General features: G+C 38.0%; 1 protein-coding gene across 7 annotated transcripts in view; it reads left to right on the top strand.

Annotated features, from left to right (window-relative positions):
* LOC127806752 (pullulanase 1, chloroplastic) overlaps positions 1 to 24785 on the top strand; it is a 109756-nt gene that overhangs the window by 38159 nt on the left and 46812 nt on the right. For all 7 annotated transcript variants that reach the window (XR_008024492.1, XM_052344246.1, XM_052344245.1 and 4 more), the window contains exons 14-17: positions 13687 to 13737; positions 20489 to 20559; positions 20666 to 20758; positions 21175 to 21265. Coding sequence is in view for 6 of the 7 variants with exons in the window: in XM_052344246.1 (XP_052200206.1) it covers positions 13687 to 13737; positions 20489 to 20559; positions 20666 to 20758; positions 21175 to 21265 (306 nt within the window). In the remaining variant the exon portion in view is untranslated. The remainder of the gene's footprint in view (positions 1 to 13686; positions 13738 to 20488; positions 20560 to 20665; positions 20759 to 21174; positions 21266 to 24785) is intronic.

Genomic DNA, 24785 nt, shown 5'->3' with positions numbered 1-24785 from the left:
ATCAAAAGATCATAAACCCGCCGTGGAGAAAAATGAAAAACAAAAAGAAGATGGGAAAGGTAATAACATTTAAAGGAAAGAAATTCAATACAGACCGAAACCACATTTTCCACAAAAGTTGAATCATTTGAAAAAATAGGAACAAAATGCAGATATATATGAAGTGTTTAAGGAAGTGAGAATCAACATTCCACTTTTAGATGCAATAAAACAAACACCTTCATATGCCAAATTCTTGAAAGACCTTTGCACTGTAAAAAGAAAAATAAATGTGCATAAAAAAGCATTTCTAACTGAACAGGTCAGTTCTATCCTACAGTTCAAAACCCTCTCAAATATAAAGATCCAAGCTGTCCAACCATTTCATGTATCATAGGAAGCCAGAAAGTTGATCAAGCACTTTTAGACCTAGGAGCTAGTGTCAATCTGTTGCCATACAGTATTTATCAACAATTGAGTCTAGGAGAATTGAAGCCTACAAGTCACTCTACAGTTGGCGGATAGATCAGTCAAGGTGCTTAGAGGGGTAGTTGAGGATGTATTGGTCTAAGTGGACAAGTTTTACTTTTCAGTAGATTTCATAGTATTGGATACCCAGCCTTATCAGGGTCCACAATCTCCTGTTCCTGTCATCTTGGGTAGATCGTTCTTAGCAACATCAAATGCCATCATTAATTGTAAGAATGGTGTGTTGAAGCTATCTTTTGGGAACATGACTGTAGAAATGAATATCTTCAGGGTAGCCAAATATCAGGACACTGAGAGTGAAGTGGAGGAGGTGGACTTGATCCAAACACTGACCAATGATTATTTTGAAGAAGAGTTCATGAGAAGACCCAGAGAAGGAAATCAAGATCTTGAGGAAATAAGAGAAGTGAAAGTCATAAGCAAAGAGAGTGAAAAGCCTGGATGCCTAGTTTAGAGCCATTAGGGAACTTAGATAGTAAGTTCACCGCTTTTGATAGCCATCCGTCCACGCCTGAGAGAAATTCATTGCTCAATGATTTGAAGTATGTCTTTCTAGGAGAAGGGAAAGCATTCCCAGTGGTTATCTCTTCTAGTTTGACACCTCAGGAAGAGCAACAATTGATAAAAGTTCTGAAAGCACATAGGAAGTCATTAGGATGGACCATCTCAGATTTGCAAGGTATTAAACATTTGATCTATACTCATACGATATTCTTGGAAGAAGGAGCAAAACCAATTAGGCAAATGCAAAGGAGATTAAATTCCAACATGAAAGAAGTTGTTAGAAAAGAAATGCTTAAATTGTTGGATGCTAGAATAATTTACCCAATCTCTGATTCTAAGTGTGGGTAAGTCCAACTCAAGTAGTGCCAAAAAAATCTGGAGTCACTGTTATAAAAAATGATAATAATGAGCTGATTCCCATGCACATCCAGATAGGATGGCGTATGTGCCTTGATTATATAAAGCTCAATTCTGTGACAAGGAAAGATCATTTTCCATTAGCTTTTCTAGATCAAGTTTTGGAAAGAATTGCAGGACAAGCTTACTACTGTTTCTTGGATGGATACAACCAAATAAAAATTGCACTTGAATACTAGGAGAAAACCACATTCACATGCCCATTTGTGACATTTGCATACAGGTGCATGCCATTTGGGTTATGCAATGCTCCAGCCACTTTTCAAAGGTGTATGTTGAGCATTTTTAGTGAAATGGTTGAGCAGATTGTTGAAGTATTCATGGATGGCTTCTCTGTTTATGGAAGTAACTTTGAGGCATGTTTCGAGAATTTGAAAAAGGTTTTAGCAAGATGTGAGGAAACAAATCTAATACTCAACTGGGAAAAGTGTCACTTCATGGTGAAACATGGCATAGTCTTAGGGTACATCGTTTCATCTAGAGGGATGGGGGTAAACAGGTCAAAAATTGAAACCATTCAAAAACTCCCCATTCCTAGGAATGTGTAAGATATCAGAAGTTTTTTCGGACATGCAGGGTTTTATAGGAGATCCATTTCTTCCTTTAGCATCATAACAAGGCCCTTGTGCCATTTGTTGTCTCAAGATGTTCCGTTTGAATGGATTCCTGCCTGTCAAAATGCTTTTGATAAATTGAAAGATGCACTCATCTCAGCACCCATCATTCAATCACCTGTTTGGTCCCTACCATTTGAATTGATGTGTGACGCTAATGACTTTGCAGTGGGAGCAGTGTTAGGGCAAAGAAAGGATAAAAGACCATATGTCATTTACTACGCCAGCAAAACTCTCAATGAGGCTTAAAAAAATTACACCATCACTGAAAAGGAATTGTTGGCTGTAGTCTTTGCCCTGGAAAAATTCAGATCATATTTGGTGGGATCATTGGTGATAGTTTACACTGATCATGCTGTATTAAATACCTGCTTACCAAGCAAGATGCCAAGCCGCGTCTCATTTGATGGGCCTTACTCCTGCAAGAGTTCAACATTGAAATCAGAGATAAGAAAGGAGTAGAGAATGTGGTGGTTGATCATCTGTTAAGGATTCCAGGTCAAAATCTCACTCAATTTGATGAACCAATCCATGACAATTTCCCCGATAAGCAACTATTTGAAGTGAATGTTATTTCTGCATCGTTTGTTATCCCTTGGTATACCGACATTGCGAACTACCTGACAATTGGCCTGATCCCAGACCACTGGATTAAGCTAGATATGTAGAAATTCTTCAGAAAAATCATAACCTTCTTTTGGGATGAGCCCTACCTCTTCAAGTATTGTTCTGAGCAATTACTTAGAAGATGCATCCCTGAGCATGAACAACAGAGTGTCGTGAATTTTTGTCACACCCTAGCATGGGGAGGTCATTTTTCCACTAAGAAAACAATTGCAAAAATCTTGCAAAGTGGATTTTATTGGTCTACACTATTTAAGGAATCAGCTCATTGTTATCATTTTTTATAACAGTCACTCCAGACTTTTTTGGCACTACCTTAGTTGGACTTACTCACTTAGAATCAGAGATTGGATAAATTATTCCAGCACCCAACAACTTAAGCACTTATTTTCTAACAACTTCTTTCATGTTGAAATTTAATCTCCTTTGCATTCGCCAACTGTAGAGTGACTCTTGTATGCTTCAATTCTCCAAGACTAAATTGTTGATAAACACTGTATGACAACAAATTAACACTAGCTCCTAGGTCTAAAAGTGCTTGATCAACTTTCTGGCTTCCTATGATGCATGAAATGGTTGGACAGCCTGGATCTTTATATTTGGGAGGGTTTTGAACTGTAGGATAGAACTGACTTGTTCAGTTAGAAATGTTTTTTATGCACATTTATTTTTCTTTTTATAGTGCAAAGGTCTTTCAAGAATTTGGCATATGGAGGTGTTTGTTTTATTGCATCTAAAAGTGGAATGTTGATTCTCACTTACTTAAACACTTCGTGTATATCTGCATTTTGTTCTTATTTTTTCAAATGATTCAACCTTTGTGAAAAATGTGGTTTCGGTCTGTATTGAATTTCTTTCCTTCAAATGTTATTACCTTTCCCATCTTCTTTTTGTTTTTCATTTTTCTCCACAGCGGGTTCATGATCTTTTGGTTCTTTTTCTTCAACAGCAAGTTGGTTTATCCAGGGATCAGTTGGTTTTTCAATTATTCTTCCACTTCTTAGGACAGTCACTACTTGAACTTGTTCATGAGTGTTGGTTTCACTATTTGAAGGTTCTATCTGGTTGGTTTGCCTAATTGGGTTAGGATTAGTTTGGGATGAAAATCTTTCGGGTTCTCTCACACTCAATATTTGTGTTAACTTGGTCAACTGGCTCCTAATGTCTTCCATGGCTCTGTTTGTTTGCCCCTGAGTTTTGACAACTTGATTGTTGATTCTTGTTTGGCTTTGGATGAATTGATGTAGAGTGTCCTCTAAAGGTCTGCTATGAGGTGGCTGGTAAGTGTTGGATGAGGAACCTTGATTTGGTTGGAAAAATTGTTGTGCAGGGAAGGGTGGCTGAGAATGATTTGTAGAATCATTTCTGTAAAAAAAATTTGGGTGGTTTCTATTGTTGGGATGATATGAGTTGTAGTTTTGGTTATGCCCGTAATAGTTTTCCCCTTGATTTTGGTTTTGCCTACCCTCAAAATTGTGTGGATGTGTGTTATTTGTTTGTCCATACAATACCTCTTTGAAAGCAGGTAACGTAGGACATTCCTCAGTCTTGTGCTCTGTTTTGTCACAAACTGCACATTTTACTTTCACTTAATTAACAGATTGTGTTTTCTTGGTTTCCAGACTTTCAATCTTTCTTGTCAAGGCAACTATCCTAGCATTCAGATCATCACTCTCACTCAATTGGTACCTTCATTCACTGTATGATCCATACAGGTGCTATATACTTCCTCAAACTCTTTCATATGGGTGTATGGGTTTTCAGAATCCATGCCATGGAAAGTTGGCAACAGTTGGATGGTGCCAGGCTTGAAATTAAACCTATGATGGTTGATGGGAGAAAATAAAGCACTAGGGAGTTGTTTTCCTAGGAGGATGAAGATACTCCCTAAGGGGTCTGATCATTTCCTGATCAATGGGATCAGGGTTACCGTGGTCATTACCTTGTGCAGACATGTTATTAGGTGCAAGTGGCAAATTCTCGTTGTGTTGAGACATGAGTGATTGATATTCTACAATCCTACCTGATCTAAGTATCATATACCATGCACAAACAAAAATAAAGTAAAAAGAAACGGAGTTACCGAATTTATCAGGAGATGCTTATTTTTATTTTTTTCTTTTTGTTTTTGCTTAAATCTCCCCGGCAACGACGCCAAAATTTGGCTGCACTCTCGCTCTGCAATTAAAACACAATAAAACTTTTATATTTTTTTCTTTATTTTGGTGAGAGGTTTATACTCGTTAGTGTACGAGTGCAGTTGCAATACAAATTTAAATTTGTATTTTTTAGATGAGTCCAAGTTGTCCACTGAGAGATTTATTTATGGTAAAAGAAAAAGAATGTCACACACAAACGCATCTAGATGAATTGGCAACAAGATTTTTTCCTGGATTTTCAGATAACGGATGCGAGGAAATAAAGCAAGGCAGAAATTAAAAAAAACACTGAATATGAGAATATAAAATTGGATAACACTTGAGTTAAGATAATTTCAGCACCGACCCGCTGATCCCCAATTTTTAGCAGAAAAGATTAACAACATTAATTTAATTTCATATATGAGGGTCTGTTATTAAATGCAATTAAAGATGATGATAGTTGTAGTTTATGCCATCCCCATACATGATATGCGGGATTCTAGTTTAAGCAACTACCATAAATCCGATTGCAATTAATACACAAAATAACTAAATTAATCATCCGGATTTGGGTACGACAGCGTTTCTGGTTCTAATAACTCCCATGCTTGGCATGAAAGCTGTAAGTTAGGCTTACGCTCCAATCCAAATCTAGTGATTTCTCAATAATTAATACACACTCATATTGACATTTAAAGCGCAGCTTTCTTTGGTAATCATTGGCGTTGGACACTGTCATTGTCTTAACCTAAGATTGGATTTAACTACTCATCTTCATTTGAAAATTAATTGACAGGAATTTAAATGGCGTAATTTAAATGACAGAAATTAAAACAACAGAAATTAACCGGCCATTTAGGCGATGGATAATAAAGTAATAATAAATAATATGAGAATTCAAGATAAGAAAGAAAAGAAGAAATATCATAAGAGAATTCAAGATGAGAAAGAAAAGAAGAGAGAGCAAGAGCAATTCTCAAAGAGAAACTCTAAGAACACAACTAAGCTTTCAATCAAGAATAATAGCCTCTCCACAAGTGCACCCAAGTGAGTTATTTATAGCCCACAAGATGCAATAAAGACCACACAAATAAAATTACCCATTATCACTAAACATAATCATAACTAAGCTAATGGGACATTTACCAAAAAAATACAAAAGATTTTAACTAATGGAAAGATACAAAATACAAAAGACTTTAGGTGGTGGAACACTTATAAGAATATAAAAGACTTTAGGTGGTAAAGCACTCATAAAAAAATACCAAAAAAGAAAAGTCTTCTACAAGTTGGGCTTTGTTGGGGCTTTGGTTGGTCTTGGGCCTTCCATGTGATTTAAAATGTTTGGGCCTTTCTTGTGAATATAAAAGATTTTTTGTGAATATGAGTGTTCTTGTGGAACACTTATAAGAATATAAAAGACTTTAGGTGGTAAAGCACTCATAAAAAAATACAAAAAAAGAAAAGTCTTCTACAAGTTGGGCTTTGTTGGGCCTTTGGTTGGTCTTGGCCCTTCCATGTGATTTAAAATGTTTTGGCCTTTCTTGTGATTTAAAATACTTGGGCCTTCTTTGTGTTGGACTCCATTTAATAGTTGATTCAAGTGCACTTAAAACATCTTCTAAACTCAATAATTGGCCCTTGAATTTGAGCAGCGATAATGGGTCATCCAACGTCAACGATTTATGCCCCTAATTAATCTTAGATGTCAACTTCCTCGCTTCATCCTGAAAGTAATATGTAATGCGTATAATTATTTATTTTAAGCATAAATATAAAACCAAAATAGGGATATAATTCATTAAGATTTAGGAAACATTGACCCCTCATCAGGAAGGCTTTGTCAAAATGTGATTCAAAGGGCAAGGCCAAGCGGATTATCTTACCACAAAGGTTGAAAATGTGCCAGAAGCTAATCGAGCTATATTGGAACAAGTTAATGCCCAGTTATGTAGCCTCCTATGGCAGTCTATTGATCTGTCCATTATGTAGCTTTTTCGCCCCTTTGAAACTCGTGTTAATGTGTGGAAGGAAACTGGATAGTGTTATACAAACGACATCCAACGTTTGTACATTGTGGTCTTTAATATCAAGAATCTGAAGCAGGAGTCGTCCATGGAATCTTATTTGAGGCAGGTTAGGGCTCTTATGTAGGAATTTGATGCTCTTCTTCCTCTTACTATGACCACACTGAACAGATTGCTTAACGAGAGATGTTTTTTATGGTTATTGCTCTTTCTGGCCTCAAACCAAAGTTTGACACCATCAGTCATCAAATCTTGACCAGCTCTGCTAGCCCTACCATGAAGGACTCTTTTGTAAGGTTGTTGAATATGATAGGTGCGCGTGGTATGTCCTCTTCTTCTAATGTTGTTTCTCCAGCCAAATCTTCAGCTCTTGTGTCTTAGGCTTCCATCGTAGGAGGAAATAGAGGATGCAATAATAGTTGCTCTCGTCCACAGTGTACCTTTTGTAAAAAACTGGGTCATCTTGAGGACAAATGCTGGAAAAACATGGTCGGCCAGTTGCTCCACTTGCATCATCTACCAGTGCAACTCGTGTATTTTAGAGCGATCCTAGTCTTGCTCAATCTCCACTAGGTTCGCAATTGGTACCTATGTCGGCAACTGAGTATGATGCCTTCCTGAAATTCCAGGCCACCCAGCAGTCTCATCCTGGTAATCCTGTTGCTTGTGTTACTCAAGGCTCATCTGTTGGTCATTGGATTATAGATTTTGGCGCCATTGACCATATGTGTGGTAATGAACTTCTTTTTTTTTTTCACTTAACCTATTCTGATTCCTTGCCTACTGTTACCTTGGTTGATGGTACCAAAATTGCAGTTAAAGGGATCGGCCAAATCACACCCACATCGTCTTTCTCATTAAATTTTGTCTTATATGTTCCTAATAGTCATTTTAATTTGATTTCAGTTAGCCAACTCACAAAAACCCTTAACTGTTCTGTTATCTTTACTCCTACCTCTGTTTGTGTTTAGGACCAGGGTACGGGGCGGACGATTGATGTCGGGTGTGAGTCACAGGGTCACTATTATCTTGTTGTGCCTAGTTTGTCGGTGGCTTGCACCAGTGCCGCTTCCCCAGATCTTCTCCACTATCGTCTCGATCATCCTAGCCTCTCCAAACTGAAGAAATTAGTTCCTAATTTGTCGTCATTGTCCATGTTTAATTGTGGGTCATGTCAGCGTGGTAAACACGCTTGTAATTCTTTTTCTTGTTAGGTCAATAATAAGGTTGAAACTCCATTTTCCCTTGTGCACTCTGATGTATGGGGGCTCAGTCGTGTCAATTCTACTCTTGATTTTTCATATTTTGTCACTTTCATTGATGACTTTTGTCATTGCACTTGGTTGCTTGTTATGAAGAGTTGGTCCGAGTTGTTTTCTATTTTTCAAACATTTACTATTGAAATAAAAACGCAGTTTGGAATTTCTATACGTGCCTTACGTAGTGATAATGCCCCTGAGTATTTTTCTTTTCAATTTACTACCTTTATGATTGCTAATGGCATCCTGCATCAATTCTCTTGTCCTTACACACCTCAACAAAATGGTGTTGCTGAGCGAACGCTCATTTTACATGCCAATCTTCCCACCAAATTCTTGGGAGATGCTGTTCTAACTGCATGTTATCTAATCCATTGCTTGCCATCTTCAGCGTTATATGAGCAAATTCCTCATTCCTTCTTGTTTCCTACACAGCCGCTTTATTCTGTTCTTCTTTGTGTTTTTGGCTGTATCTGTTTTGTGTATTCTTTTTCACTTGGATAGAATAAGCTTGTTGCAAAATCTCTCAAGTGTATCTTACTCGGCTATTCTCGGTTACAGAAAGGCTATAAGTGTTACTCTCTTGAACTGAACCACCATCTTTTGTCTGTCGATGTCACATTTTTTGAACAACAGTCTTTCTTTTCGATTGCTCAGCCTGATTCACAAAGTCTTCATCAGGCTTTGCCTGTTCCTTTTTCTTTTCTTCCGCTGTCCTTATCGGGTTCGTCTGTCTCCTCTGTGGCGCCTACCATACCATTTTCCGATCACCTTCCACAGCTCCTCCACTTCTTGCATATCACCGTCGCCCTCATCCCGCTTTTGCCGCTAGCATTCCTTTGGCCCAGGTGGAACGTCTTAAGGCTCGCTTGGTTGTCGTTGGGTATTCACTCTCAAAGTGGGTCCTGATGGCCAGGTGGAACGTCTTAAGGCTCACTTGGATGCCAAAGGCTTTACACAGATCTATGGGTTGAATTATAGTGATACCTTCTCTCTTGTAGTGAAAATAGCCTCTATTTTCCTCTTTCTCTTTCTGGCTGCCACGCGTTATTGGCCACTCTATCAGTTCGATATTAAAAATGCTTTTCTTCATGGTGATTTGCAGGAAGATGTATATATGGAGCAACCACCTGGTTTTGTTACTCAAGGGGAGCCCAATGTAGTCTGCAAATTCAAGAAGTCTCTTTATGGTCTGAAATAATCTCTACGGGCGTGGTTTGGTAGGTTCAGCACTGTGGTTCAAGCCTTTTGGCCTCACTCGAAGTGAAGCTGATCACTCGGTTTTCTGTCGCCATTCTTCTTCCTTATGTATCTACCTTGTTGTTTATGTAGATGATTGGTAGGCAAGTTAAACTATCTCACAGTCAATCGTCCCGACATTGCTTTTGCTGTGAGTGTAGTTAGTCTGTTCCTCAGTTCTCCATGTGATTCTCACTGAGATGCTGTTATCCGAGTTTTGAGATACATCAAAAGAGTGCCAGGTAAAGGGCTACTTTATGAGGATAAGTGAGATACATATATTTGTTGTTATGCAGATGCAGATTAGGCAGGATCTCCTTCTGATCGTAGGTCAACCTTTGGTATTGTGTTCTTGTGGGAGGAAATCTAGTTTCTTGGAAAAGTAAGAAACAAAATGTAGTAGCTAGATCTAGTGCAGAGGTAGAGTATCGGGCTATGGCTAATGCAACTTGCGAACTCATCTGGCTTAAACAACTCCTGTTGGAACTCAAGTTTTGTGTAATGTCCCCTATGAAACTTATTTGTGATAATCAGGCTGCCTTACACATTACTTCCAATCCAGTGTTCCATGAGTGGACTAAGCATATTGAAATCGACTCACTTTATTGAAGAAAAGCTGATTGAAGGTGTTATTGTTACAGAGTTTGTTAACTCTAATGATCAACTTGCAGATGTTTTCACCAAGTCTCTAAAGGGTTCTCGAGTGGAATATATTTGTAACAAGCTTGGTGCATATGATATTTATGCTCTAGCTTGAGGAGGAGTGTTAGAATTATTAGTATAATTGTATATATTGTAAGTATTGTATGTGTGTCTTTTATTTGTAATTAGATTAAACCCATAGGTTAAGCCCGTAGGTGTTTAAGGCCCATTATGCCTATTATAAATAACAAGTTAAGAGAGGCTAATCTCTTAAGTTTTTCTCTCATAATTATCTTCTCACTAGAAATGTAACTGAATAAATATTAGTTGTAAAAGAATATACAAATCAGTAATTGCTGCATGCTTTAATGACCATTTTGTCCTAGGGTCGTGACAATCCCCTCTCCTTAAAAGATTTATTGTCCTTAAGAAATCACAATGAATTTCTGGAGTGATTATGGCCATTGATTTTGCATGCCTCCTGTAGAAGAAATTACTTCATCCAATTCCCATCTTCACCATCTTGTTCTTTCTTTATCTTTTCTTGTTCTTATCTCTTATTTTCCCTTTCTGTTTCTTTTTCTCCAAAAGCAACAGTACTATGATTTGTTGCAACACCTAGTTTAGGTATCCACCCATTCCCTATTGCTATCAAAATTAATTCCAGTTTACCTGTCATAGCTCCCACCATCTCATCTCCAATAGTAAAGAGTAAATCAAATTGCTCTGCAGACCAAAACCTAATTTGATGCTGCCACTCTCCAACGGAAATAAGAACAAGCAAAATAGCATGAGTCTCGTTCAGCTCAACAAAAAATTCCTCCACCATCTTCCCAACATCTTCTCCTTCCTCATCTTCAGTAGAGGTATTCTCAATTGGAGTATCTTTTACTTCCTGATTGCTGGTGTACACTAGAAGCTCACTTTTAGCAGATTTTTCCTCCAGTGGAACCTTGATAACTTCTTCAGCAAGTACCATTCCTTCCTTGTCAGCCTGAATTGCCTGATCCAATTTAGGTTTTTCCTCATTCTTTGCAATTATCATTCCTATTCTTAGGACCTTATTAGCCTCATACTTCTCATCAGCGGCATGAATGCTATCTCCATCAACTTTTGGTAAACATAAACAGTGATCCCCACTGATTTCCTTGTCCGATCTCTCTTCCTTGCTGGAGTCTTTAGTTACAACTGGCGAATCCAACTCCAATATTTCCTCAGTTTCTTTCTCGACACGATTTGCAGCCTTAGAAACTCCTTCAATTAGTTGGCTGCTCTTAGTAGAATTGTTAGGCTACAACCCATGCTTTCAATAAAATACTTCCAAGGCGAGTTCCTGAAACCTTGCTTTCTCCACCGCCTGTTTCATGGTTGTAGGCATCATCATCTTGACCATTGACCTTAGTTCGCCCTTCAACCCCTTAATAAAACTTGATACAAAAGTAGTGCTTCGTTAGAGCTGGCTGAGCACTCCATATTGGGGACCTTAGCTCCTCAAATCTAACCTAATAATTTGTCACCTATCTCTCCTGGGTTAATTTGTTGAACTCCTTAGTCACATTAATCATATTCTTCTCCCCAAATCAGTCATGTAAATTTCTAGCAAAATCAGTCCGCCAGGCCTCCCCTTCCCTAGGCGCTGGGGTATTATGTGGAGTGTGGGAAGATGAACCACTTACTTGAATTTTTGGTTCCAAGGCCGGTAGTTCCTTTGGGGTATGATGTGGAGTGTGGGAAGGTGAACCTCTTACTTGAATTTCCGATTCCAAGGCCGGTAGTTCTTCTGCCTCTTGCAAGCCATAGGTTATAGGGAGGGTGCCATGGTTGGGTAGAATTGGATCGACCATTGCTCGGGGAGGAAATCTGGCGATAACTTGAATTGAGGTAGCGAAGACAACATGTTCAACATGCTGTGGATTTGCTGGCCATGTTGCTCCATCGTCTTCCGATGCCTCTCCAGGTATTTCTGCACTCTTTCTTGAGAGGCAGCTTGATCCTCCCGCATGTTTCCTTTCTTGGATTCACTATCCTCCCAGCTGTGGGTTATCGCCTCCTGCATTACCTTAGATTCTTTAGCTTCAGAATTCTGCCTCTTAAAATGATCAACCTTAGAAAATCAATCTTCCATAGATTGTTGTTCTGTACAATCTTCCTTAATCTCTGATTTAGAGACAACCTCCAAAGTTTTGCTGTTACTGAATAGCCTTCAATAATTGCAGTAGTTGAGAATCGACTGCTACGAATCCGCCTTCTAAGAATCTGCTTTACCTCTATAACGGCCTCTTGCTAATCGCCTCTTATACAACTTCCAAGGACCATCTCTTAAATTGCTTTTAGGCCTCAATTCAACAAACCTAATTCACCTCCCAGAATCAATTGCCTGCTGGTTAGCAACCTTCAATTTCCAATTGAATTGAACTGCTAGGCGATAGATCCACTTCAACCTTGTGAATCGCCTGCTACAACAGTTCCTTGTATTCACTGGAAACGCACACCCGTTGTTATTGTGCCATTGTTTAAGATCCACTTCCGACCGCGCCTTTCTTCTTGCCTCGGTCACATGCAGTGACCTAGATCGGTTCTGAGAGTCACTTTACTTTGATTCGCCTTCAAATCCGAATCTTGGTTCTTCACTGGTTCACTAGTTCTTTGTTGCCTTCCAATTTCGAACAATATTTACCGGAATTTCGTTCGAAATTGCCTCACAGCAGGTGCCCTTCCAGATGAACGAGGTAGATCTGGAATCACAATTGAAATTGCCAATCTTGTTTCACCTTCGAAATCGCGATAGTCGAGGATTAGTCGGCTCTACTTCAATTCTCCTGAATTCAGTTCCTCTGGTTTGCAATTGAATTGTCAATCAAAGCCTATAGTTGCCAAGAATTGTTGTAGACTTAATTTCGTTGCATTGCGGCTATGAATCAACTCAGTATCACTGTCGAAACTCTCCCTAGCCGCATTGTCTTCAATTTCGAGCCAAATTGCTTTTCTCCGATGAATTTTCTGGAATCACCAGATTTTCATCAAGAACGGTTGGAAATTAATCCGCCAAAAAGTGTCAGAAATCAGCCGAAGATGAATTCGGCTGAATTCTTAGGGCAAGAATTGTGGAATCTCAGCTGAGCATGACCGGCTCTGATACCAAATGTCACGACCCTAGGGTTTGGCTAGGGTTTGGATGGGAAATTGAGAAGAGTATGGGCAAGAATGAGACAGAAATGAAAGGAGACAACAAGAATAGAAGTAGAACAGAGAGGAAGGGAGAGAAGAGCAGAAAGATACGAGAGAACTCAGGGAAAGAGTTGAGAGAGAAAAGGAATGTAACTGAATGTATTACAACTTTCAATTCTAAACAGAAATGTAACTGAAGAAATACTAGTTGTAAAAGAAAATATAAATCAGTAACTGCTGCATTCTTTAATGACCATTCTACCCTAGGGTCGTGACACAAACCAAATGAAAAGGAACTCTGGGAAACATGGCAACTGCAGTCTGCTTGCACTTTAGAATCTTGGTATCTAATTACTGTGGCAAAAAGGATTCTTTTTGCATCTCAATTAAGATATAAAATTTCTCTCTCTCTCTCTCAATATGCACACACACACACACTAATGGCTAATCTAGTTTTTTGATGTTTATTGTAGTAAAAAGGATAAATTACCAAGCATTATAACTCTGGTGTCCTGTTATTATGGAATTGGGTACATTAAGTTCTCTAACATGATTGGCTTTTGACTTTGTGTCTGTATTGCAGGTTGATGGATTTCGATTTGATCTTATGGGTCATATAATGAAACGTACCATGGTATGGAAAACCCTTATTCTTCTTATCAATGGTTTGTGTTTGTAGAGATCTTACCTTTGCTCTCTTGATAAAAATTGGCATGTGCAAAATTAAATGCTGATAATTGTATATGAGTTATAGCTGTTACTTTCCTTTGTGTTTTCTGTTCTGAGATACAAGTTAGAAAATTCTTGTTCTCTGTTGAGAAACTTGATGTGGTTTTCATGATCTGTTTACATGTATTATGATCTATTTTGCCGTTTGATAATTTTAATTAATAATTTATATGTTTTTCATGATAATTACTGTTGATCTTTACAGATCAGGCTATAATGGATGTTGATATATATCTAACAGCAGTTTTAAAGTGAGTAAATCTTGGTCAAAATATTGTGGTACTGCTGGAACACGAGAAACCACTTTAATTCTGGGATTTAAGCAGGACTTTGTCCTATATCTCTAGTTGTTATGATTCTCTACCATTTAGTAAAAACATGGTATAAGATCTCGAGATAATGTTAAGATTCTTGAATAGTATGAAGTGTTGAGAATTTTTCTCCTTCCTCTTGTTCACTAATTTATTTCTTCTCTTTCTTTTTTTTTTTTCCATCTTTTCGCCCATGGATTTAGTGATTCCCTTAATACTTCGAGTGTTGAGGGTTTTACTCTTTATTATTGCTTGTCCCGAGCTTAAATGGAGGAGGATTGAATTAGGAAGCCATCAACCAGAGTAAAAAATCATGGAATCTTTTATCATGGATTCTAGACAAAATTTAATTTCATTGGTATGTAATTCTCTTACTGAGGTGCTGCACTATTTGAGTGTAATGAAAAATAGGCTAAAATTTGGCCATCAATGCTTGGATGCAGTGTTAAATTCACGTGGGAACTCACATTTTCACAGATGAATGTAACAACTCTTAGATATGGCTTAAGCCTTGCCCATTGCTTCTATTTCTAATTGATCAAGATGGAACACTTGGGATCTAGCCTGTCTTAAATAACTTTCATCCTTTCACGGGCTAAGTTCTTGTAGGACTTTTCCACTGGCTGTGGTCTAGACATAGCCTGCTGTCTTTAGCCTGGTTCAAGCGGAGCTAGAGCTCTGCAGATTTTTGCTTGTCTAGTTGGCCTCGTGATTGTATCAGAAAGTGATACAGATAACAATGAAAGGACAAAGAACCAGCATAATAAAGCAGAGAATTAAGAATAAAAACACTAGGTTATCCAAAAAAAAAAAAAAAAGGAATAAAAACTCTAGTGCCCTGTTTAGTTCTAGGAAAGAGTTTTTTGTTTTTCAACTCTAGTTTTACAACTAAAGAGGCCCTATCATTTTGTTTCAAAAACCAACCGCATTCATTTCTAGAAAATTTAGAAAACATATTTTTAATGTTTTCCAATTCATAGTATAAAGTTGAAAAATTAGGGGACTGTTTTGTTGTAGAAAACATTTTCTAATTTTCCAACTCCAATTTTCTGTTGAATCTCCAATTTTCTGTTGAATCTCTAATTAGAACACAGAAAACTCAATTTTCTAATTTTTCAACTTTATACTATGAATTGGAAAATATCGAAAAGGTGTTCTCTAAATTTTCTAGAAATCCTATTGGTTTTAGAAACATAGAATGTCAGGACCTGTTTAATTGTAAAATTGGAATTGAAAAATTAGAAAATGTTTTCTACAACTAAACAGGCCTTAAAATTCACCAAATTGGGTAGAACCATAGTTACCTAGTTCGTGGAATGCTCGATAGGTGGAACGCGGTACGGGGACGTGGTACGTGGGGGGTAGGTTTCATCGGTTCGCCACTTAGGGTCTTGGTACGCTTTGGTGCGCCAAAGTGGAATGCCGATGAATATATAAATTTTTTAAAAAATATTTTAGATTTTTTGACCATATAAATTAGGAAGTAGGAATTAATACAAATGATTAAAATTCTTAAGATAGAGAAATGATGAAACTTACATGGGAATTGGGATTAGAAGTTAGGACTTACGAGTTTAGGATTGAAAACAATGAAGACATCAAACAAGATCAATATGATTCATGAACAAAGTCTTGATTCTTGAATCTTGATAACATTCATAATTCAAGTTCAAGAACAATTAACATTTATAATCATGAATTCATGATTAACATTGATACTCATCTCATAGTCCATAACTTCATACTTCATATACTTCCGTAATCCATAATTCCATATGCATACATGAATGCATCAAAAAGTTACAACTTACAAAAAGACCACAATAAATGAGCAAAATCTGTAGAAGGTAGATTTAGATTTTAGGCCTCTCAAGTCTCAACACTTCCTTCCTTTTCCTTTTGCCGTGCTTGTTTTGGAAGGTCTTGGTGGCTTAGTAACAAAAGATGCACTTGTTGAAGTTGAAATTGAACCCTCTTTCATGTCTTCATCTCTATTTGGCACATCACCGAAGTCCTCATCCAAATTTCTCCATCTTAGATCCTCAAGTCTTAGGGTAGAATCTTCTATGCACGAATCATCTGGATCCATATCCCATTTCCTAAATGGCCCCTCTTTGTAGTTTTCCAAGAAATGCGATTGAAGTCTAATGTTTGAGTGAATAAACACTAGCTTATCAGCTCTTGTACAATTTAATCTATTCCTTTTAACACTGTGAATATAAGAATATGTGCTCCAATTTCTTTCAGTAGAAGAACTACTTATTGGCTGTGATAATACCTTTTTTGCTACCTCTGCCAAATCTGGAGTCTCTGAGCCATATGTGGACCACCAATCAATTGCATCCATTGTTATTGCATCCATTTGAGCTGCTGCCATTGCATATAATCCTTTCTTTATGTGAAAAATAGCAAATTGTTCACGTAAAAGTTTATGTTCTTCCTCACTTTCAGCAATTCTTGAAAAAGCTTCCATAACACCTGAAATAACTTCTCTGTCCAGATTTGGAGGCCTTCTAGGATCTCCTCCAGGGGCTGGTTTTTGAAGATAATGAAGGTCATAATACTTAGGACTCAAAGCAAACCCAAGACAATGCATTGGAATGTTCATTTTCTCCCACCTAGCCAACACAATTCTTTCCATTTCAGGATAATCGCTTGCATACTTGTTTTCCTTCATGATATCTTTTATTTCTCCAAGCATAACATCCATTCTTTCGTACATTTCTCCCATGTTGGCACCATCACCATCAGAAAATTTGATTAGCAAATAAATTGGTTTGGTAATGGTAATAATATTTTCAACTTCTTCCCAAAATTCTTCACAAATTTTAATATCAGAAACTAAAGCACCCATTGTTCTTGTTCTTTCATCCCCATTTTTCACCCATTCTTTCCATGTTTTTTGAAAAATTGTTGTAGCAAGTGCCTCCCTACAATCTATTAGCCTCTTCAACATGATGTAATGGGAGGCAAATCTTGTCTTGGCCACTTTAAGCAAATCAAGTCTAGAATTACTTCGAAAAATTGCCAAAGATTGTGAATGGTTAACAAAGTATTTAACTATAGCTTTTCCCATCTTGTATGTGCTCTTCAACCACTCAAATGAATTAGCAAAATCCTTAAATACCAAATTCAATGTGTGCACAACACAAGGTGACCAAAAAATATGCTTGTGTACCTTTTCAATTTCCTTTCCTGCCAATTTGCAATTGGCAGCATTGTCAGTAACCACTTGAAGAACATTGTATGCACCAATTTCTTCAATAGCCTTCAACAAATACTGTGAGATAGCTGCCCCTGTTTTTTCAATACCAGAAAAATCATTAGCATACATGAACATAGCTCGTCTACAGTTCACTGCTAGAACATTAATTAGTGGCTGGTGCTTGACATTAGACCAACCATCAGAAACTTTTGAAACCCCTTGATGATACCAAGTCTCTTTTATTGGTCCTAAATCATTCTCAACACTCCTTTTACATTCATCCAACAATGTTGTTCTTGCCTTCTCATATGAAGGACACTTATAACCAGCAGGAGTATGGTTAATTGCTCTTACCATCTCACACCATTGAGGGTTTCTTAAAACATTGAATGGAATTCCATTGGCACACAATGCCTTCATCACTTGTAAATCCACAACATCTCTCCTCATTGTACTGAGAGCTTCTTCAATTTGATTTGCAGGTTGTGGCTTTTCTGTTTTAATGATTCTAGAATTCCTAAGAGAGAGACACACACCTGCCTTTTCTGCCTCTTGAACTCTCTTTCTTAATTTTTCATATTCAGTCCTATTTTCCATCATTACAGAGCATCTTTGTATCCTTGCCTTCTTTCTAGGTGGAGGACCAAAAAAATGATAATGTATTCTGGTATATGAGCTATTCTTTTGTATTTTGCAGTGTTTACATTGCCAACTTTTTGAGCCTCCCGGATTCTTACCTTGTATAGCACCACATATGGTAACCTCCTTAGCAACGGCTTTGAGTTTGAATTATAACTTACTTTTATAAGCTCTTCCTCTGATACATGTAGACCCGATTGTTCTTTAGACACATCATCAGTATCTTCAGCTTCACTATCTTCACTTGAACATTCATGCACCTCAACCGATTCCTTGAATTTTCTCTTCCCAGAAGCCATCATAAATTGTTGTGTACACAAGAGCTATTGGAATAAGCAAAAATAAGAAACGTTATATTCTATGTACGATTGTGATGTAGGGGGCGAGAGAGAGAGAGAGGGGGGGGGGGGGGGGAGAGGAGTTTACCAAGATGTAGTGGAGCGACAGTAAACAGAGCAGATTGAGCTAGCTGAGGAAGAATTCTAAGTTGTTTGTGTATGTATGAAGATAACAGAGGAACAAAATGTAACTGCAACTGGCTTTGTGAGAATGTATGGGTATGGGTATGATGTAGAGACTTGGAGAAGAAGAAAGAAAAAATAGTAGTTATAGGCATCATTGCGTTTCAGAATGTCTCTTCACATTTAATGTTGGATAGCAGTGGAGGAGCAGTTTCTTTTCTTTTTCTCAGTGGCTGCGTATTTTGCTTGCCATATTATGTACATATATTTTGCTATATTATATATACATCTATGATGTATATGCATATATTTTACTTGCTTTGGAAGACTGAAACTGTGCATGTAGTGAAAAGAATGTCTTACTATTAAGTTCATTTTTCTATTATGAGCTTAATTTATAAGTCCTGATATTGCTTAATGAAATAAATTTATGTTTTTCGTGTAACTAAGGCTAGTAAATTAGAAGTTTTATATTTGATATTATTTTATAGAATAAATTTATTTTTTATTTAATTTATAAACTTTATATTTGATATTATTTTAATATGTAATGAGATTTTCCCATGTGTATTTCTAGAAAGTATAATGGGAATTATGGATTGTGGAGTCCCAATAAAACTTTAGCCAAAAAGTCAAAATGTGAAGCACAACTCACGTGGCTGTGCCTCTCTGCAGAGTAGCAGACCCACTAGCTGCTCTCCACCAGCTAACCCACCAGCTGCTCTCCACCAGCTACAACTTTGAAGCCTCACAGTGGAAGAAGGAAATCTCATCTTCATCTTCTGCAACTTGAAGTACTCCATCGTTGAAGAAGCTTCAAAGATTTGTTGTCCATCGTCATCCGTATTCCGTAGTCACCTTGATTTGGAGATGAGAAGCTCGAACGATGGGGAACTTGCTGCAACCTCTCTTCAGAACTTATAAAAATTTGATCCTTGTCGCTGCTTCCCCTTCTTGACAAAAACCATGAGCTCTTATAGAGAAAAAGGAAGAGCTGTTGCAGAGAGAAAGGAAGAAGACAATATCGGTGCAGAGAGAGAGGAAGAAGATGGCAGCAGGGACCCGGGTCTTCATTACCAGAGAACTGGGACGCGTCCCCAAGCGTTCCAAGACACAAACGCACCGCGTTCCAGTGCGCGTGTACTGGAATGCGGTGCTCGGGGGGGTGGGGCGTATTAGGTAACTATGGGTAGAACTAGGTAGAGATGAAGAGAAAGGCCCCAAATGTATGTTACTCCTGTCATAAGTCTCCCAGAAGAGCTATCTTAAACTACCCAAAAGTCCTTTATCACCTTTATTACCCTCCACTAAACCATGGCTAGTGTTAGACAGATAGCGATGCTAGTGTAGTGCTGCAAATTGTCCATAATATGCCCCCCTCCCCCGGGGACAAAGCTGTAAAACAGTCCCTTAAATCACAAATTCAGATTTCTTTATCCCCCGAAATTTATGAGTAACATAAACAAATTAATAGTTCAGTTTTGCTCCCTCCAGGAACTTAACCTTTAATTTTCCAATTTACAGACTCTCTGAATTCCACTCTTATCCTGCATCTGAAATGTTGATAAATTATGCTTTATCATGTACTACAACCAAAATATGCATTACCAGTGAGGGTTTTGCAGCAAGAATGTCTGTGATCATCCAATTATTAGCAAGTGAAACATATTTTACAACTAGTCAATATCCATTCGAAAGAGAAATAGTGCCTTCGTTTATTAGTTGTTTGTTCAGCTCTTTCTCCACAAAATAAAACTGGAAGTTTTCAAATGCAAGGTAAGAATGAATTCCATCTGCGGAAATATTTATCTTTGCAAAGAGCTGATTCTAGTCAGTAATCAGTGTCATATGTGGAATCAGGGGTGCTTCTAAAAAATTAAGTTGACCTTTTTAATTGCAATGGTCTGGAGTGTAAACAAAGATTGATTGAGCAGTTGAAATTATCCAAATGAAAGTCTATTGTAGGAATATATTTTCTGTCAAGATGTTGATAATGGTTTAAATTTCTTCTTGTTTTCTTTTTTTGTATATTGAGTACAGCTTAAGGCAAGGAGTGTGCTAAATGACCTATCAAAGGACACAAGGGGGGTAGATGGATCTAGTATTTATTTGTAAGCTTGGAATAATTAACTCTCTTCCTGGTACTTATTGCCAAAGTTCTGTTCTGTACCCTTTCATCAGCTTCTTCTATTTGAATTCATAGCATTCTATTTCCAGATATGGTGAAGGATGGGATTTTGGTGAAGTGGCCAAAAATGGACGTGGGATAAATGCTTCCCAGTTCAACCTTTCTGGAACTGGAATTGGGAGGTATAGTTTTCTTCTGCAAGTTCTTTTTCTAAGAACACCATGTTATCCTTTATGTGTAAAGCCTGGTTTCCACAAAAGTTCCACGTATATCTACTTCTTAGATTAACTTGTCCTAGTTGGGGTTGACTATTGGATTAATATGACAACTGACAGTAGCTTTTCCTGATTTAGTAAGCTCGAAATTAGGATACTATCTAATTATTTGTTGATACTCATATAGCTGTAATTCTGCCAAAACTTGTTCCTATACCTTATTTTAATAAAGAGGGGATTTTTTGATCTAGAGAAGTACTGTGAAGAATTCCATTCTGATGAATAAATTTTTGTTTAGGATTCTTACAATGGTTATGGAATTATATGTACCCTGTAAACTTTTGATCTGCATAAGACATTTATTGGAATTAATAAACATCCAGCTTCAATGATCGAATTCGAGATGCAATGCTCGGTGGATCTCCATTTGGTCATCCTCTTCAACAAGGTTTCATAACAGGTTTGCTATTGCAGGTAATCATTACTTGTTGCTCTGTTGCTCTGTTTCTCTGTTTCTCTTGTGTCATATGAATATTTTATTTTATTCTTATGATATTTGTCTTCTTTTACAGCATGAATATATGAAAGATACTTAAACTTACATTATGGTTTATAGAATACTTATGTTTGAGGGAAATCTAGCCTACTCTACTGGGGTAATGTCACATAGCTGGTGGTGGCCGCAATAACTACAATAAAAAATGGGCCCAAATGACATTCATATCAAGGGCAGAAAGTGCTCAAAATCATGATTCAAAGTGACTTCTGCAAAATTAGCAAATATATTTCAAATTCCATGAGCTTTGAGGCTCAAAGCAAGCCCTAAAAAGTAGCAAAGCTAGGCTACAACATAGATACCAAAAATTGAAATTTTACTTCTTAAAGAAACTGTCAAGAAGAAGGCAACTGACCAATCTTATTCATTCTAATGAATTTCAGCCACATATATACATTCCTATCATTCGCATAGGCATCAGTTTCCTAAGTCTAATTAGGAAGTTTCCTAATTACATAGCTTCCTAAACTAGTTTAGGAAATATGTATGGAAAAGGGAATTGTATAGAAAAGGAAACTACAACTACTAAATACTATCAAATCAGACAAAGAAATAAAGCACTACACGATACAAATAATATTAGGAATCTGCATATAAGGAAAGCCTGCATATAGGAAATTTGTCATCTTCTAACCCTCCCTCACAAGATGGTGAGTGTATATCATGCATCCCCATCTTGCTCAAGATCTTGTGATACACATGACCTGGTAGACCTCTAGTTAAGACATCTGCCAGCCGCACTCCCGTGGGAACAAAGGGTGTGCAGATTAAGCCACTCTCTAGTTTTTCTTTAATGAAATGCCTATCAACTTCAACATACTTTGTCCTATCATGTTGAATTGGGTTATGAGCAATGCTGATTGTTGACTTATTATCACAATAGAGCCTGATAGAAGCTGACCAGCTGATCTTTAAATCCTCCAAAATCATTTTCAGCCATAGTGTGACATCTCTGGCAAGCTCACCGGCGTGCCACTGGCGTCGATGAAGCATGTTGGCATGAGGATGGCATGCCAAGGCAGGATGCTGGTGATAGATGACACAAGTGTTGGATGACACAGGGTTATCGTGCCAAGGTGGTAGCAAGCATGCGGGAGAATGGGCCACGAGAGCTGAGGCACTCGCAGACAAGGCAGCGTGCAGCATGGTTGTGGCACACAGATTCGACCAGGCGCAGTCTTATATGGGCAGATGGCCTAGGAATGTGGAAGCCATGGGGCAGGCTGCGTAGATCAAGAAATGTGGGACACAGAGGCGGGTAAAGTAGGCCGACATGTGCGGGATATGGGGGCAATCCGTGTAGCCTTGATGGGGTCAAGGGCAGTAGGCGGGAATGATTGCAGCACCCGCGTGGGTGGGGCCCGTGCATTCCCGCAATATGTAGCGCACGTCCGCATGATGCGTGCCCACGTTCGCATGATGGGAGACCATAGAGCCCATGCACGTGCACAACCGAGGCAGTTATGTGACAACCTAGAATTTCCTTAAATACATGGGCTGGGATTTGGCTCCATAATTAAATAACTACGGAAGCAAATTAAATATAAATACACAATCCAGGGGCTTAATCGTACACAACAAGACGCCAACCAGTCAAATATAACAACCACAACATCCGAGCCCCTATCAGCAACTCATTCCCAGAGATCTTTTTGGTCGGGATTGCCCTATGCACATAGTCACCTAAGACCGACATGCCAAATGAATCATCCTCGACATCAGCTCTCACACCTGGAATGATGTTAAAAACAAGATGAGCCGCAAGGCTCAGCAAGCATAATAGAGAAATAAAGCTAAGACTGGGGACAAATCTCTCACATTGGATACACCCAACAAATGTTGTGCAGTAAATGATAATGCCACACCATACCATGCATCAAGATATCTAGTGCACATCATAAATATATATACCAATGCACATAATGGTCCTTAGGGCTCACATAATAAATGTACAACCTGGCACCCAAGTCCTAGCATACATACCTTTCGTAGCCACAAATTAGCTGGCATAAGGCACATGAGCCCGAGGCTCTCATAATATAATCCACATGAGCTCGAAGCTCTCACAACATAATCCACATGCTGGAGTTCCCGAGTCATAGCTATCGAGAGTCAATTCCATACCATAATCCACATCAAACTATAACCGTGCAATGCAACAAATAATAGATGCAACGGCTCTTGCAGCATTAACATGATGGCCATACTTCTGAAAGGTGCGAGGCGTAAAGGGTCCTGGACCCTAAGGCATGAGGCGCACCTTTTAGAAAAAAAAAAACTCAAAATCTTGTAAAATCATAAAAACTATCAAATTATTAATAATAACACATGCATATCATTAATGATTCATTCTCTTCAAATTCTAAACTAATATCATCAAAGTTGATTCATTCATCATGCAAATTCTAAACTAGAAACGTCATCAAAGTTCAAACTTGAAGTCTCAAACTCAAACAAGTATCAATCATCATGCAAAGTTTTAAACAACATATAAACACTACAAGTCCACAATCAAGAAAATGTTTTCATTTTGAAAAATGTTATTTTTCTAAGTTTAGAAGATTAACGCATTATAAGGAGACATATAAGAAAATGTTTTTATTTTGAAAAACTATCTCCCGGTATTTTGATAGCTAATATTCATTGTTGGTAAAATGATTTTTAATGAATTTTTCAAAAAATAGTAGGTATGTATTTTGAGGGTGGTAAAATCGCTAAATCCCTAGTTTGTACTAAAACCAAAATTCTATTTTCTTATTGTTATAGATTTTGATTTTTTAGATATTTTTATTGAATCCAATTGGGGGGTATTTTCTTATTTACATTTATGTATTAAAGTAAATGAAAGATAAAATATAAATAAAAGAAAATGTTTCATGAGGCGCGCCTCTCACCTCAACGCCTCACCGTGTAAGGCGAGGGCCTGGCTGAAATCGCCTCGCCTCAGCCCAGGTGAGGCGCCTTGCGCCTAGGCACGCCTTTAACAACTATGGTGATGGCAAGGCCCTCATAAGCCTAGCATTAGGCCATGCTACGCCCACGTAGGAATTCACACAAGCAAATGCTCTAAATGCATATGCTTGCCTAACATATATATAAGTCAGTACTCAACAGGCCAACTATGTCAGGCTAATGTCACACTCCCAACACATACAATGAATGCAAGTCCAATTCCATGTGCTGCAATGCGATGCGATATGTCACATAATGGTTGAGCTGGTCGATAGTGACCAGGCATTGGTTGAAAATCCGTGACTAGGGACAACCGGTCGACAGTCGTGCTCAGCTCGGTCGACAGTTCGCTCTAGTGTTACCAAACGGTCAACACGTCACCTCACTGGTCGATAGCTCTTACACCCCGCTGCCACGACTCACACCTATGGAAAACGATAGTCATAATCAAATCCCGCCAACCCTCTAGGAACCTAGTCCCAAATT

This window comes from Diospyros lotus, chromosome 7 (assembly GCF_014633365.1).
Source record: "Diospyros lotus cultivar Yz01 chromosome 7, ASM1463336v1, whole genome shotgun sequence".
Lineage (NCBI taxonomy): Eukaryota > Viridiplantae > Streptophyta > Magnoliopsida > Ericales > Ebenaceae > Diospyros > Diospyros lotus.
This window is presented reverse-complemented; position numbering and strand designations above follow the sequence as displayed.